This window comes from Pyrgilauda ruficollis, unplaced genomic scaffold (assembly GCF_017590135.1).
Source record: "Pyrgilauda ruficollis isolate IOZ18807 unplaced genomic scaffold, ASM1759013v1 scaffold71, whole genome shotgun sequence".
Lineage (NCBI taxonomy): Eukaryota > Metazoa > Chordata > Aves > Passeriformes > Passeridae > Pyrgilauda > Pyrgilauda ruficollis.
In genome coordinates, this window is record NW_024528933.1 from 88,416 (window position 1) to 106,358 (window position 17,943).

General features: G+C 35.2%; 1 protein-coding gene across 1 annotated transcript; it reads right to left on the reverse strand.

Moving 5' to 3' along the window:
- LOC121363329 (long-chain fatty acid transport protein 6-like) lies at positions 1-16,907 on the reverse strand. The gene is made up of 10 exons (XM_041485552.1): positions 16,430-16,907; positions 15,220-15,432; positions 14,274-14,432; positions 12,432-12,556; positions 8,874-9,068; positions 7,351-7,441; positions 4,850-5,048; positions 4,386-4,483; positions 2,447-2,577; positions 1-177 (listed from the first exon to the last, which is right to left on the reverse strand). The coding sequence occupies exons 1-10, from the start codon at positions 16,905-16,907 to the stop codon at positions 1-3; spliced, it is 1,866 nt and encodes a 621-aa protein (XP_041341486.1).
- Positions 16,908-17,943: the final 1,036 nt, after the last annotated feature.

Below are 17,943 nucleotides of genomic sequence, written 5' to 3' on the forward strand. Positions count from 1 at the left end.
TTATAAACGTATTTCACCAGAAACCACCTTCTGGTATATCTCTCTTGTCAAAGGAATATAGGAACGTGCAGGTTCATACATGAAATACAGAGGTTCAGATATAATTTCTGGATTAAATCCTTCATTTGCCAGATGCATTTTCTGATGCTTGAAAGTTGCAGTAATTTGCATAACATCCTACAAAAGAAATAATTCAAGTAAGGTGCAATATTCCATTTCAGTCTATATAAGTGAAATTATGATGTACTTACTGAATAAAAGAGACCATACAATTCACTATACAATTTCTTCAGTTAAACAATTCTCAGATTCACAAGCACAGTGAAATCTAAATCGAAATGAATATTTTATTTCTTATTCATTTTCCTACTAAAGCAACACACAAGATGGCAAGTTTCTGTTTCAACATATGCATTTTCTTTTAACATTCCTTAGGGCAGTCCACCACAAAATCAGCAGAGTACAGAACACTCGGTGATGCCCTGCAAATAGCTGACTGATTTTGTGGTATTGGCTCTCTTCTGATTTCCTACTGCTAAACTTAATTTAAGACATTAAACTCAACAATGTTAAATGTCTTCTTGTCTTATTTGCCTGTATAAGGAGTTTCTATACAGCAATTATTAAAATGCCAATTCACGAACAAGTTGTTCTGCAGAAATGGTTGGTGTATTGAAGCAGAAGTGGTATATAAATAAATCGCCTTTCAAATATTGTTTACATTAAGAGAAAAGTTTAGAACAGACTGTTCTCAAGCATTGTTATTACTTATATGGTGTTTTCAATGTAGTGAACGTTTTGTTTTTGTTCCCATGCTGAAAAGAACCACTTTTTAGTTCTTGTTGGAAGGAAGTTAAAAAACTCAGGTGGAAAACATAACAGAGCCCCAGATTTCCCTGTTTTTTTGCATCCTTGTCCCCGTGTCTCTGCTATTTTTTTAGAATCAAGTAGGAGATACTGAGAACAGAAAACCAGTCTGTCTGATTTGCACAAAACCAGTCAATCATAATTGCAAGTCATATTAGAAAAAACTTACATACGGACTGCTGAAAATTTTTCAAGAATGATTTTGTTTTTAATCTAATATTGCATGAGGATTTCAAGTATTTGTTTGTCACTCTTGATTAGGGTGACCTCTTTCTCAGGACCTAGAGAAGGAATTAATTTTCTTCCAAACAGAACATTGTGAGTTCGGAATGCATCCTGTTATACTCCCCTAAGACATTTCATAAAGCAGCAACAATTTTTTCTCATTTTGATTTTTTTAAAAAATAAAATTGAATTTATCTCCTTTAATAAAAATTTGCACACGTGCAAATATTAGTTAATTAGTACTGCTAGTAACCTCGTTTACTTTGGCTCCTCCTCAGTTACCTAAAAAAAGATTTTGTCAGAGAACACATAAATGCAAACAGGTTTAATTGGTTCCACATATATAAATCTTAGAGTTCTGTATAAATGTGCTCAGTCTAGTGGAACTATAAAGACAGATGTGTTCTAAAAGCTTTTCCCAGAAGACACCACTTATGTCCTTATGTGTCATTGGTAGTATAATCTATTCTTGCTGCATGTGAAGGTACGTTTGCTTAGTACAGTAATCTGTCAGTGAAAAAAAAAAAGGTTTTCTCAATCTCTAAATTCTTAAATTTGTACCTTTTCGACAACTTATCAGTATATAAGGAAAGGTAAAACTGCCAAATCCCTCTCAGCATCCCCTAACAGTAGAAAACTGTGAGCTACAAACTTTCGGATGATGTCATGTGGAGCCTTCTCCTACCATTTGCAGTTCATGCTTTCCTGCCTGGTTGCAGATCGGCCTGTGGGCTGTTCACAAGGGGTATAATCCTTGTGAAGGGATACTTTTAAAGTGGATGTTAAAAAAGAATTGTATCCCAGTTCTGCTTTTGTACCGTACAACATGTGAGAGCATTTTAATTCTCACATTAAGAAATCTTCATAAAACTTTTCTCTTACTATCTGTTGTAAATAATTGAGTATTTCTTTAGTGCCTTGTCAGTAACAGTGGATAATAATCACTTCAAAAACAGCCACATCAGGAGAGGTTTGAAATGGATCATGTCACCCTGTTATAAGAAGACACTCTTATGAGTAAGGCTATGCATGTGTTTGCTTAGTCTTCTATTGACTAGAAGAAAACACTGGTTAAAGAACTTTGAAGCAAAATCCAACAGCCAAGTTATTAATCCCATCTAGGATTCTTAGGTATGGATGGATCCATAAAACAAAATAGAAGCTTAATTCATCATATATTTGCTAAAATTCATCATAGTAACAATCATAGGAACAGTAATTTAGGCTACTATTTCCTTTTGTTTTCAATTATTGAAACAGTTTGTAAAATGCATTCTGCATTACATGGTTGAAGAGACCAATTTTCAAGTCAGACAGAAGATAAATACAAGTGGGAGGTACCTGATGGTCTTACCATGATTCTTACAAAGCGTGGTTGGGCATAACTTGGAAGGAAGTCCTCAACATGCTTATAAAGTCTTTCTCCATCAAAATTGTAGTAACGTTTAAGCACAATAGCTGCCATCCCTGTTCTTCCTTCATAATCTAAGAAAATTGAAAAATAGTATGACAAGTAAGAGTATATGTAAATGCTTTACAACATCTGGGGAGATTTAGTAATATTCAGAACAAATAAATTGATATAGTGAAATATCCATCCTGTTTTATGGGACATCACTGAGTATAAAGTACATGATATTTTATTTATAAGGTATATAATATTTTATTTACTTTACTTATTTTATTTATACATGGTATTGGAAAACTTTAAAAAGTTACTTTCAGTTAAAAAAAGTCACTGATGTCTTTTTATTGGGAATTCTCTGTAGCTGGAAACTGCATGCTAGGTTTATTCCTACTTGAACATGGTAACATAATGGCCTAATTAAATCAGAGGGAGCATAATTTTAAAAAAAAACAAAAACCAAACCTGAATGCACTCACACAAAGACTAATGCAATAGATGGATATAGACATGTATGAGGCTGTACTTGTTCTGTATAAACACCTATTGTACACTGTAAAGGCTGAGTGCTTTGCACTCTATCCCACAGACAAATTTGTGACAAAAAAGGTAAGTGACTCCTAGTAAATTCAGGCATCAAATTATGTTTGACACACAAACTGAAACAAAACCCTTTTCAAAAACATGTACCAGACATAGTTCCTGCATTCTATTTATTGAAATGCAAGTAAAAATTTTAAGTGGAGAAAACATCTAAGTTGCAAGAAATCAGCTGCCACAATTTAATCTGTTCAGGAAAAAAGAGCAGCCTTGAGGTCTGCCTAAAGGCACTGGAAAGAAAAAAATATGGCTATTCCTTTCCCCGAAAATGAATCTGCTGTTACTGAACTGGTGATATGCTGTGAAGTTTGTTATGGCAATATTTGAGACTCAAGTCTATATAGAAATATGAAAGACCATGCTATCTAGATGTTATTGACACTACAACCGAAAATTGATGTGAATCTTGAGGCCTTTTTCTATGTGCTATTTACTGCCTGAGGCAGCAATAACCCTTTCGAGGAGCTCCCATCAGCTCCAGCTGTAGATGATAATGAGAGATGCTTTGAACATTAGCCTACAGTTTTATTTGTATGCACTGCATGACTGCCACCTGCTGATCAACCATTCAGATGATGGCCTTTTAATTTTATTTTTATCTATCCTCTTTCTTTGAACCCATTGTGTTTCCCATCTCTCAGTGCTGTCTGTTGACAGCTTCTTCTTCATGTGACTAGTTTCTTTTAATACTAGACTTTATTTGCCTCCAAAGGAAATGATGAACAGTTACTCAACACCACAAAAACTTTGTCTTCCTCAACCTGTTCCTCCAATGGCTGCATCTTCTGAGAAATTTTTAAATTTTGTCATTTGGTTTCCTACAGCTTTTCAGCATGATATTGTACATTTTTATGAAGCATCATACATAGTTGAGAACATTCCAGTTATGAAAAAATATATGTGTTCTTGGACAGTACTCATAAGATACTGTTTTCGGACATTATCTTTTAATATACTCTATCTTACTCTTTTTCAGATGAAAGCTTGTAACCTAAGAGAAGTCTTGTGTAGTTCATAACTTGGATTTCTCACTTAATATTTCTCACTTCTGTGTTACAACTTTTAATTTATCCAAATTTTCTTCCATTCATTACAAAATTTCAGCACATCATATTTATTAAATGCAGTATTTTGCTGAAACTGAAATCTCAAAACACTGTAGAAAAGCCTGAATTACCAAGCTGAAACCACTTATATCCTTACATGTACTTGTACAAGAACAGAAAAGTTACAGTAAGAAATTACAATCTTCCTTTTATATGTTCTTAAATTATAGGGAATATCTTACTTTTTACGCTGACACCATAAACGTTAACTTCTTGGACAAAATCCATCATGCCAATGATCTCTGCAACTTCTAAAGTGGCAACATTTTCTCCTTTCCACCTGTTGAAAAATATTTCTTATATTAATATAGATGTTAGCTAACACATGTTTTATTCTGTATGTGACAGAGGACTTTTAACATGGGCTACATTCTTAACTGAAGAAAGTAGATGGACAGACAAAGTTTTTTCTGGTTTAGTGCCATCTCATTTGAGATCCCAGTGATACAAGAAGCACGAAATTTTAAAAATTTTAAAAATTCCATTATGTTGGAGTGAATTTTGGTGGACTTGAATCCTATCCTTAGTGTTTTTGTTTAAACAAAGTTGACATTCATCATGTTTGAGTCTGACCTGTGTAATCCAGGCCTGCGTATGTGTGATTTCTTCCAAGCTCCCTGGATTTACTCTTAACTTTGTGCTGTACCTGAAGGTGTCTCCCACCCGGTCAGTGAAGTAGAAGAACCCATCCTCATCCATCACTAGGAGGTCCCCTGTGTCAAGATACACATCTCCTTCCACAAACACATTACGCAGGAGTTTCTTCTCTGAGGCTTCTTTATTTCCAACATATCCAGAAAATGGGCCATCATCAGTAACTTGAAAAACTAGAAGGCCAGGTTTACCTGCAGGCCATGAAAAGAGGATGCAAATAAACATATATAGAGTGGGCTATTAAGAGCAAAAATTATCATATTAAAAATCCTTTGGAAAGCCACATGGGGAAGAACTAAGGTAGCATAGCAATAAGACATGTGTGTCTTATTGCTATGTTACCTTAGTTCTTCCCTGAACAGAAGAAATGAGTGAGTGGAAAAGGGAACATAATTTTGCTTTCTTCTCTTCCAAAAATCTGCACCATAGGGAAGAGATTTTTGGAGTGTGTTGTACATCACTTATCTGGTAAGTGTTTACCCTTTGAAAAGCTTATTTATCTGTAATTTGAAAAGGGCGATGGTTGTCAAACAATACATGTAGAGGCAAAATGTATAGTACCTAAGATCTTTGAGGGCTTTGAGGTTTTCCAGAGGATGGGGATGCTACTGCCCGAGCACTGGTGCACTGGTGTGACAAAACAAGTTGTAAGCCCCAGTGTGCGCCCCTGATCATCAAGGAATCTCTGGAGCCTGAAGCATATCCCTACTGGGCATCACTCCTTGTTGCTGCCTGTCTAAGTCCTATTTATAACAAGGACAAAACTTCCATTGACTTCACTGGACTTGATTCAGAATACCCTTTAAACATGTTTCTTTTATTATTCTTTATCAGTGGTAAGTACTGGCTTTTTTTCTCAATGTGCTCCTGATGTTAAAAGATACTTCCATCTTCGAAAAACTTATTTTGCTCCTTCAGCAGATGTAAGGAGATGTTTTCAAACAAATAATTTTCTTCATAGCTGTATTTCTGCATCTTAAATGTAATCCTCTTCATTTTTTGAACACTCAATATAGAAAATAGTATGAAAGCTCATACTACCTTTCAGAAGAGGAATTGGCAAATACAATGCATAATTTATTACAGAAGAACACCAAACAAAAATGTTGGATTTATAAAAGGAGTTGCTCTAACCCCAAGTCATTTTTACAGGAGGATCCTCTAGTCCAGTTTGTACATTTACTGTTATTACTATCTCACATTGCATCAAGTGACAGCTTCAGAGTTATCTAAAAAATACGTGTAACAACCTGCAAAATTTTGCCGGTAGTGTCATGAAACTGGGAATTTTATAAATTTCACTGAGAACCCAATAATTTTTTGTGCATTTTCTAATGTAACTGTAGTGAGAAGCAAGCTCTTTTCAAGAAAAAAGAATAAATATTTTTCTTGATTTGGACATTATCAGCAAATAATATTTTATCAGAAATAATAGAAGATTGCTACTTTTTTTTTCCAGTACTACTACTAGAAAATGTAATGTAATAGAATAGAATAGAATAGAACATATATAATAATTATAACATAACATTATATTATATTAATTATATTATTATATTATATTATCAATGAAAAGCAATAATAATTACTGATTTGATGACCAGTACTACTGTGTGTCATTGAGATTTGGCATTATCATAACTATTATAATTTAGGTCATCTGTACAAGCTTCTCTTCTACCTACAGTATTTTTATCTCTATGATAATTAAATCTACATACTAAAACTAGTGATGTTAAAGACCTTTCCCCAGAGTTGATAACTTTGTCAGAGATGAATTCATGCATGTGTACACAGGTACATGAACATTAGATGTGGCTTCGATAAATGCAGTGCTGTCTTTTGTGAGACTCAATTTTCAGGATTTCTCAACTAAGAAGCTATGCTATTTTCTGTCTGGGAGCTTCAACTCTTTAGAGCTGAAGCTTTGAAAATGGAGTATTCCATTTTAAGTAGGAGTTTGGAAAGACTGTGCAACTCTAGGTACTAAATAGATAAATCTCGTTTTGTCATTAAATACAAAAATATGATCCCCATTTGAAAATTTTCTGTTCTTCCTCAGAATTTTAAATCTGAAACTTAGAAAGCATCTTTAAACATCTGGCCTCAGATGGCACAACATATTGAGGAATTGCTGTATTTTTTTTTCAAAAAGAAGCACTAAAACATCTGATTTTTCTAGGAATAGGAAGAAGTGCTTCTCAAGTGAAAATAAAAATATTATGGGTCCCAAATATTACTAATGTTCTTATATGATTGTATTTTTTTCTTTACAATTATGATTGTAATACTTTCTTTTCTAAATATTCTTTCCTTTATAAATATTTGGATATATGATTGCATATATTAACCACAGATCCCTGTTTGGATCTATTTTCCTGTTTTTTCTATTTTCAAGTTTTAGGTGTATGTCAAAAATCTGTTGATCACAGAAATATGACCATCTAAATTGAGTTACCTTTAGGTTAATGGATAACTAGTATTTTTCCTTACCTCTGGGTGCTTTCTTACACCTTCCATTTTCATCTTTTATAACTTCTTGTTTCCAGACATCATATTTCAACAACTCAAAAGAATGTAGAAACTAAAAAAAAAAAAAAAAAAAACAACAACAAAAAAAAAACCAAAAAAAACCACCAAAAAACCCCCTCATGTGCATACTTTAAATCACCTCTTTCTTACAAATTTTCTAGCTTTGATAAAAATTGCTTTGAATTAATGAATAGGCTCTATTGACTTTTGGAGACTTGAGACAGCCTGAAATAAACTGACAGGATCCTAAGATGCAATGGTCAGAAAGTGTTTATATCATGATAAGGAGCGCTAAGTATACATATACAGGTAAGTGTTCATCTCCTTTATTGATAAAAAGAAGCCCATTTCTAAGAGTAGGATCAGATTCAAATCATTTGTATGAAGGAAAATGTGCATTTGATCAATTTGTCAGTTTTGCTTTAAAACTGTCATCCATTTCTAATATTGTTGGAATGCAAATCAAGATGATTCTCTGACAAAAAAAAAAAAAAAAACCAAAAACAAACCACCAACAAAATAAATTTACAGACATCTCAAAATTTACACCAGACAGATGCAAGTGGAAACTTTCAGTTTAATGACTTAATTAGTCTTTCCTGCCGCAATCCTCCATCCATGTGGTTAAGATTGCTAGAAGATTGAAAGTCTTGCAGAGTTGTTATCATTGTCATGCCAAGGCGCTTTTGGCATCTCAGATATAAAGCAGAAATCATTTGGAAGTCATTAATCTGGTCTTGATCTTAACTGATGTGAATCTTTAGTATTGTTTAAGTAGTATTTCATTGTAGTATAATGTCTGTGATTCACAGAAACTGTACAAATTGGAAAAGCATTTGAGACTGCCAGGGCATTTTAATGGTAGAAATATGGAGAGTTTCAACAGCGGTTGTATATGTAAATGTATAGCTTAGATACTTTGAGATTAATATTTTTCTACTCCATTTGCTGAGACTTTTGAATTTTTTTGTTTTGCTAATCTTATCTCAGAGAAATAAGATGCAGCAAAAGAACAAAATTGTTTAAGTTTGCTTTGGAATATCTATCTCCTGATTCATACCAAAAGTCAAATCAAAACTAGTTTCTGGCCTCATCATTTATTATATGTGGGTTTTCAGAACGATAAGTAAACTTTAACAAAAATTGTCATTGCCCAGTCTTGTGGGTAGTCATTTCTACACAGTCAGTCTGGTTTTTTAATATATTCTGGGGGAAAAGTTGTGTACACAAGCTTCTATGTACTCATTGTGTATATTTACTGTGGCTTCAAAATATGTGTAAAGAGAATAGAGTCAAGGAAGCAGGCAAGAATAAGGCTTCTGTTTTCATAAACCAATGATTATTATTGTATCTGGAAAGAAGGAAGCATTTTCTTCCTTCCTGTTCTTTATAATTTCTGCCTTTCCCATGCCTTTTAATTTTTTAAAATTATTGTACAGTTAATTGGTTGATTGGTTGGTTGATTTCATAACCCTTACTCTTACCTTTGAGAAGATGCCAGCACGGCCCACAGCTCCTATTTTATTAGTGTAGTTCAGGAAACCAAGACTTCCTTCTGTGGACCCATAGAATTCAAATATTTTAACTGGGCCAAACCTCATCAGAAATTCTTTCCATACAGAAGGTCTAATGCCATTTCCAAGAGCAATGCGCACTTCATGAACTCTGTCCTCTTCTTTCTGTGAGCAGAAAACATAAACACTCTGTTGCTGGGAAAAGTGGATCTAAATACCTAAAATTGACCTGATACTTTCTAATAGAACAATTTTCATTTGTGAACTGCCACCTTGACTAAAATGCTTCACAGAACGGTTTTGTTGTTGTTGTTGTTGTTTTTTAAAATAAAACAGAAAAGCATATGAAATCTTGGTCTGAGGTTGAAGGGTTTTTGCAGGGTGAAAACTTTATTTCTGTAATTATTTGAATTTTCACTTATGAACTCTATAATGAGGATGTATATTACAAAGTTAGAAAGATTTTAACTGTAAATAAATAAGTTTTGAGGAAGTGCCATTTCCCATAGAACAGAACTTCCTTTCCCACCAAAAAGAGAAGTTTTCCTGTATCAACAAAATTGTGCCTTAGAAAACACTTGTGATACACAAAGGTCGATTCTTTTTGTAATGATACTTGGTAGAAAATTTTGCACATCTGCCATGTTCCTTATGGAACCTGAAAAATCAGCAGAATAACTCAAAGCTGCTTAAAATACCTCATATTATTAGGTTCAATTTTAATCTTAAATCCGGATTCATCAAAAGATTATAATAAAATCTGCAGTCAAAATGTAGTTGCTAATGTGTTATTGTTACATGCTAGTGATGTAATTATTGTGGTAAACTATTAAAAAGTTTACTTACACAAGTGCTGTCTCCATAGGAGCAGACTGTTCAGCCCCCTGTCTATAGGGCTGTGTTCAAGACTCTCAGAAGCCCCCACTTTTTTGGAGGTGTATTTGGGATTGAGTAATGAAGTTACTGTTATGGCTAAACGTCAGCAGAAAATAAACTTATTTCAGGTCAACAGGAATGGTTTCTTCAAATCAAATAAATGCATTTTGGTTTTGTTGCAGTGTCATTCTAATCTTTAAAACTGCAAAATTATGTTTGATTTCTAAATAATATTAAGGTGATTTAAAGATGGAACTTTGCCTTGTAATTACACTGAAATGTTTTAGTAGAGTTTCAAACTTTTGACTTTCAAAAACATTCACATAAAATTGTTTTGTGAACTATGTATTAGCAGACAACTTCATTTGATCCAGAACTTCATTTTATGGCAGATTAATTATTTGCTGTGACAGGATCAACCGTAATGCAGACTAAACCTCACTGTTAAACACAGGAGTCAAACTGGAGTTTGATATCCCTTGCTTCTGCCTAATCAGATGTGTTTTCTTTTGCAATTTTAATGGTAACTCTGAAGGAATAAATGTTTTGATCACATGTATGCAATCCAACTCAATTTTAAACCAGCTGGGAGGCTGACTGGGAGACTTCCTTCATACATAATATTGTCTCTTCTTCAGCACTTTGTCTTCAGGATGAAATGACGGGTTTTGATTTTTTCCCCAAGGTATTTTGTGATACTGTAAGACTTGATGTAAAACTCAAGAGTTTGAGAGATTACAAGTAATAGGAGAAACTGTTATTCTTACCTTGGTTCATGCCTGGTTCAACAATCTGCAGCATTTCCCTGAACTACCTTGAATTTTAAATGTCTTTATTTAAAAGTTACATGGTTCCCTTTAAAAACATTCTTTGACATGCTTTCTCAGTATTTTGTTACCTTCTATGGGCTTAATATTTACTTCTGATAGGTACATGAGGCTGGTTATCTTGCAGTAGATGTAATTAGTCACAGTTTCTGTCCACATGAAGAAATCCCCAAGTGCCTCCTAGTTTCCAAATCCATGTTTCTTTCACAGATTGTGAGACCTGGGCATGCTCAGTGAAAGGAGGGAAGGACAGACGCCTGTGTATGATGTAGAGCATACTCAAACAGGTCCCTCATGTTCAGTCCTAGTCCTGAACCACACCAGACCTATTACCCTGCTTGGGTTTCTCTCAGTGTAGATGAACCTGGGTGGTACAGTAGAAGTTATATGTTATATATGTATATAACATCTGGCTATATGTTATATGTGGTCATAGTTTAGTAAGGTACGTGATCTTGACAGAGCTCCTGATGCACCTGATCCACTTCTGTTAGCAACTTCACCTTCCTCAACTCATCCAGGCCGTCTCTGTTTTTCCCTCTTACCAGTTGCCAGTTAAGTATCTATTTCTTCTCTGATAAATTTTTGTTATTGAGTCAAGAAAAGATATTTCTCATTGCTTTTTCCTGCAGGAGAAACCTTTACACAACTGGTTTGGCCTAGCTAATTATTCCTTTGTGGTTTCTTGATCCATGGACTGCTGATACAGTAGTAGCTGTTGGCCAGGCTTGCGTTGTTTCAGGCTTGTTTGTACAGGCTTGAGTCCTGGCCAACAGCTATCCTGTCTTCTACCCTTTAGTACTTTTTGTCTTTGATCCCTCTCCTACATCCAGACCACCTAATAATAAGATTCTGTTCAAACCAGCTGGACAATTCTTTCAGATATTTCCTTGTTCTTAGTCCTTGCATCAATCTCTGACCAATACCATTGGAGATCATTTGAATTTTGTGCTTGTACATGAGGTTTTTTGAGGTAAGTAGCAATATTTCTTGTCACCTCCCTTCAGTAATATCCTAACTCCCAAGCATAAAATTAAAAAAATTAACCAAGCTTTCCCAAAAAATTAACCAAGCTGTCATTGAGAAATGAGAGTTCCAACTTAGTAAGTATTTTCAGATTTACTTGTCACTGTTTGGTGACATTTTACTTTGTTCCAAACCTGATTATGATTTACTTGTCCTTATCTTTAGGACTGTTATCTCAGGGGGATCAAGATTTTGCACCACACTGTTAGTATTAGAACTTTGGCTTCATACAGATATATCCATCATCATATATACAGGGATGGAAGAGAATGTGCCTTTGGAAGACCTCCAAGAAAAAGATTTAAAATAATAAAAACTCATTCATCAATTTCAAAGTTAAAAATTAACTATCATCCATGAAATGCTGAACATAATAGGCCTCTCTTGATAAAGAATTACTTTGGAACCGGGCACTGAAATTGTTTAATATTTCAGTCTGGTTCAGACTCCTGTTTGGGATCATGTATGATTAAACTTTTACAGCTTATACCTTTTCCTGACTGACTTGTGACTTGCTGGTCACTCAGATGAAAAGCCAACACGCCTGGCTTTGCAGAGGCACTTCTGTGAGTGTCAGGTATGTGTACCCTATCCTTCCAGGCTTGTTCCTTTGTCACCACTTCATTTCCTGGTGTAAACTTGATGCTATTGGTAATAGCAAGGAACACGAAACCCAAATTCTGTACACACTGTAAAAAGCTATCAAACATTGAAAATACTAAACCATTCAGAAATGAGTGAATCTGTCTGACTTTCAGATTTGCTATATCTTAAAGCTGTATTTGCAACTGGAACTTACACAGGGCTGATTGCAGAGATAGCGGCAGAGTTCTCCTATATACAGAAACATGGTAACATTGTATTTCCTACAGTCATTCCAAAACTGGCTCGCAGAAAATTTCTTCTTCAAAACACAGGTCGCTCCTATGTGATGAAAACAGATAAGAAATTTCAAAACAAACTTTAAAATAAACCCCTTATGTTTTACCACTATTGTAACAAAAAAAAAAAAAAAAAACAAACAAACAAAAAAAAAAAAACCCAAAAAAACAACCATATCCCACGTTGTCATTCTCTTAATTCAGTTAATGATTAATTCAGCACATTAAATAAATTGAAATAAATTGTAAGCTATTTCCAATAGGATCTGTCTGTTTAATGAAACTTGCGCAATTGAGCCTTGCTTCTTTTTCGAGTAGTAACTAAAAAATTAGAGTAACAGAAGCAACAGAACCAAAGCTTTTAATGATCTCCCATTGTTAGGAATAGGTCACAGCCTAAACAATGTTTTTTCTGTCAAGATCATGAACCAGTTTAACTCCGAAAAAAGAAGATCTTGGAATGGGGGAAATGATAGCTCACAGCTTCTCTATTTGTGTGACAAGTGGTGGAAAGGAAATGGGCTGAGTCTTTTTTGTTTCTGTTTAATTCCCCTTTTTCTGTTCCTTGACAACTGAGAATCAACGCTATTTTTTTTTTCTGTGACCCTCATGTTCTTTTAGAGCTTTGCATTCTAAAAGCCACTTCATACTACACCTCTCATATCTGCCACCCCATCCCTTCCTATGTGTTGTTAGTCAAGAATTTACAAATTTCCCTGTTTCTATCCTTTCAAAAATTCCTTTTTGCCCAAGTCATGTTTGTCCTGCGTGAGGCTTCCCAGGGACTTCCAAATTTTTAATCCCTTCTAGTCCACTTTTCCCAGCTTGCCAGTTCTTCCCTGATCTTGAAACCTTTCAGAGCTCTTCAGCCTCACCCTCCTCAAAGCTTTGTCATTCAAATCCGACTCCCAGATCTCTATCTAAACACCGAAGAAAGATGTGATCCTACATTTTCTGTTCCACGAAAATTCATAGCCTCAAACCTTTTCATAGACTCATTTTCCCATCCCCTTTGTGTTTCTGTTAGGCAGAAGCAGCCTTGCCAGCGGTTACTGTAAGCCAGCATGCCTGCCTGCCTTGTTTCTGAATAAACAAAACACTGAAATGTCTTTTAAAACACTCCAGTTATATACTTAGCATGCCAAAACCCAGCATCTGGGCAAGACTAACAACAGAAAAGGACATACCTGGGAAATATCTGTTTGCCATCTCTCTACAAATAACTCCCATTATCAAATTTAGAAGAGGAGATTTTGTCCTTCTTCCTGTTTTCCACCTTAATATGATGAATGTAACTCTGTAGGTCTTGCTCAAATAAGAGACTGAAAAAGCTCCACAACATATTTAGTCAATCTTATTCTGAAGGCTGGGCTTTCACAATGCATTTATAGTTTCTGACACTAAAAATCAAGCCTCAGATGTCTGTGTGCATGCCTTTACAGACTTTGGGCATAGGGTAGAAATATGATTTCAGGTTAAACCTACAGAATGTATGCAGTGGTGCTAACAAGACACAGACCTCAAGTAATTTTATGCTGGATTTATACAACAATTAGAGTCTGTTCTAAGCTTCAAAAACTATGCATACACCTTAGATGTTGTTCTACTTGTCTGCAAATGGCACAGGTGATAAAAATGATAAAATTACAAAAGTCTTTTTTGTAAACATAATATTTGAGTTACCAAGCAGTTATTCACCTAACACTAACATGTTATAGCCTCGTCAAGTTAATGAAACTTCACTAGAAGGTAAATATTACCTAACTGAATGCATCCACTGATGCCAAGAAGAGAAGCACTGATGTGGTACAAGGGAAGAGTGACATACATAATATCCTGAGAAACCGCACCACACTGAGTCAATGCTAAGGAGGCAACCAGAGTTCTGCGATGAGTGATGACAGCAGCTTTTGGGAAACCTGTCAAAGGGAAAGAGCAGATAACTATAAATGTACTGCACACATTAATAATTTTGCTCTAAGTAGAATTATGTTGGGAATGTACAGGGAGAATCCTCTTCTTCTGAGTCTTCCTCCTGTGCTTTGCTGTTTTGTTTCTCCTTAGTCTCTCAGCTCCTTCACTCTTTCTCCCTGTTAAACTATTCAATCATAGTGGTTAGGGTTGGAAGGGATAATGATAGTGCAAGATAATGTACTACCAACCCCCCTGCCACGTCTGTTTCATCTGGGGACAAAGTCCATGCCCTTCACAGGCCAACTCTGCATACAGGTTTTCCTTGCCAGAAAGTGAGAACGGGAGAACTTCTGGAGACCCACTGTGTCACTCTACTTGCAATAGAAATAGCTTCTACTTGCAATAGAAATAACTTCTAGGAAGTTGTTTGGATTGACTAGTGGACAGATTTCCCCATTCTATCACTCTAAAAATAACTCCTATTTCAGAAGCAAAAGCAAAGGTTCCACTGCTCTTCCTTTTCTATGCAACTCTTAGAGACTGACTTTATTTGCTTTATATTCCAGAAAGTAATTTCAGCCATGGAGTATCCATGTAGAAGTTCAGTAACTGAAATTATGCTCTTGTTAAGCTATGGCAAAAACGGTTTGAAGTGTACTGTGCTTCTAAATAAATTAATCCTCCCTGTCTTGACTTGGAAATTCAAGTTCTGTCTTTTTGTGTCTTTTTGCTTAATTTATACTGCCTAAATTTTCAGAGGCGCAGCTGTACCTTGTTAGTACATATCCTTACCTGTACTCCCTGATGTGAAGATATACAGAGCTGTGTTTCTTGTGTCAGTGACAGCTCTAAGATGAGATGGAACAGGATTATCAGGCACCTTGTCTAGTTTGTCTGGTAGGGTGTGAACATGCTGGAAAGGAGAACTGGCGCTCATCAGCCAGACAGCAACATTATTTTCCGAAAGATTCAAAATAAATTCCTTCTCTATTGATCCCAAACAGTCTGCCAAGTTAAAGCAAAAAAACAAACAAACAAACAAACAAAACCAAACCCATGGTAATTATTAAAATAAATACAACTGCAGACCTGATTACTAGCACTGAAATTATATATCATACTACTGTATAAACCTACCGCAGCCATAGGAGGGCTAACCTGCCTACTGGACAGTGAAAAAAATCATCATAATGTTTAATTTCCCTATATTTCTCATGTGGCTTTAATTGTAATTGATAAAACACCATGAACTTAGTTGGTGATGCTAGTATATAGGATTTAATTTAATCGCATTTGTTCTGAAGCTTGACGCATATGCCAAACAACAAACCCTCACAGATTCATATGGAATTATGGTAGTACTGCCAACCTGTATAAAAGATGGGAAAACAAGAGTAGAAAGTTAAATAACTTGCCTAGTATTGCATAATATGCCATAAACAGGGAAAAAACTGCAGCTCATTGGGCTGTAATGTTTGCTCCAAGCAATGCTAGCTTGTGATCACTACTTAAAGTAGTTACAAAGTAACATAAATTTTTATGTGGGTATTTTGAGCTGAAGGAATTCACAATTACAAAAGGCATCTATGTCTTCCTCTAGTCAGTGAAGTTTTATATAAGCCACATAAACGAATAAAGGGAAATGGAAATGAAATTATGCTAAAGTATCTCCCAAGGCTGTTTTCATGCTGATGCATGATTATTGCTCCTGGTACCTTGTCCAGTACTTGGAGAGTTTCACATTTAAGCTTTTTATTTTACTAATTAATTGCATAGGGCTTATTTTGTGCTTATACCCTTGAAATTTAAACATTATCTCTTTACTCTTCTTTTTAGACAACACTATCTCTTTCCTTACTTTTTCCCCTCCTTTTCTTCCCTCCTTTTAAGTGTGTGTATATATAAAGAGCTTGCAGCTCTGAAGGGCTCTAATTTTTTATGTTTGATAAGAGCAGGAAACAGTAGAAAGTGAGCAGTAAGTGAAGCACAATACAGAACTTACCTTCTCCTATCACCAGTGCTTTTGCTGCGCAGGTATTAATACAGTTCAGGAGAGATCTTGAGCGGATATTGATGTTGAGAAAGGCCACGATGAAGCCCAGCTTGGCCAGCCCGAACCAGACATGGATGAAGTCAGGTCCATTACCCATCAGCAGGGCCACAGTGTCACCTTTTTTCAGATTCCCGTGGTGCAGGAAGGCCTGTGCTACCCTGTTACTCCTCCTGTCCACATCTTGATAGGTGTACACAGTCCCTTCATAGATAAGGAATGGCTTGTGGGGATTTGTTTCCACTGTCTGCCTGAAAAGGTCAATCATGGAGAGAATTCCATTTTTTGCCCACTTTTTTACTGTTGCCTTTGACCTCTTCCATCTCAAGAAATAGATCAGGTCTGCCCAGAAATAGGGGAGAAAGATCTTCAGGGAGACACACAGCACCACTATTCCTCCGGCAACTGTTGAAATCCACGTGCATAGCATGCTTGGAACAGGGCAATAATGTATTTAGTGACCTCAAACATATAAAATACATACATTATAATAATTAACACTGAGTTTTAAGACATAGACTGAAAGTTAACAAGCTAATTAAAATTCCAGCAGTTAATTTGAGAACAGTCAAAAATACCTTATTGGCATTTACTAGAATAAAAAGACCCACAAGAGTACAAGCAAGAAAAAGGGAGTTAAGAATAAATAAAGGATTTTGCAGGATTTTTAACTCGTAATCAAAACTATGTCTAGATTTTTTACTGTCCCGTGACAAGCCCTAAAAAAAAGGTGAAAACAAAGAGGCCAGGCATATACTATCATATGTATAATATGAAAGTATGTTTCATACAATACACCTGTAAGATGCACCAAATGTTATTTTTTTGCTGCCTAAGTTGTATTTTCTGCTCTGATAGAATTTGAGACCATTTGAGACCAAAAGTTTGAACAGTCTGATCAACAGACTGAACATACACAAATTGCAGGCAGCATACTGTGAAACTTCTGCATCTTCTGAAGTATCCAGTTTTCACCACAGGATTTTCTGGCATTTGCAATAAATGGTGAATAATAATTTTGCAATATTTATATTATTTACATTATTTACAATAGCATCCCGCAGTCTCAAACAAAATCATGCACAAACACAAACTGAGGTTTGGAAAACAACCTTTATAGCATAACAATTATTTACTTCTGTAAAGTATTTCAGGCAAAAATTAATTGTCATATTTTCAAACAGTCAGAGGGGACAACTTGTGAAGATCATGCAAGATCCTTAGAACATAATATCAGTAGCGTTGACCAGACTCCTTTTTAAAGTTTCAGCCATGATTACTACAAATATTTGAAAATCCTTATGTGACAATCTGGGATTCAGGAACACTTCAGCAGACTGAGATGCTTTTCTTCATGGGGTGACCTCCACTCTGTAGTTTAAAAATATCTTACTGACAAGCTATACTTTTGTTATATTCCTCAAGCTTGTTCACATTTTAAACAATATTCAATGAATATACTTGTA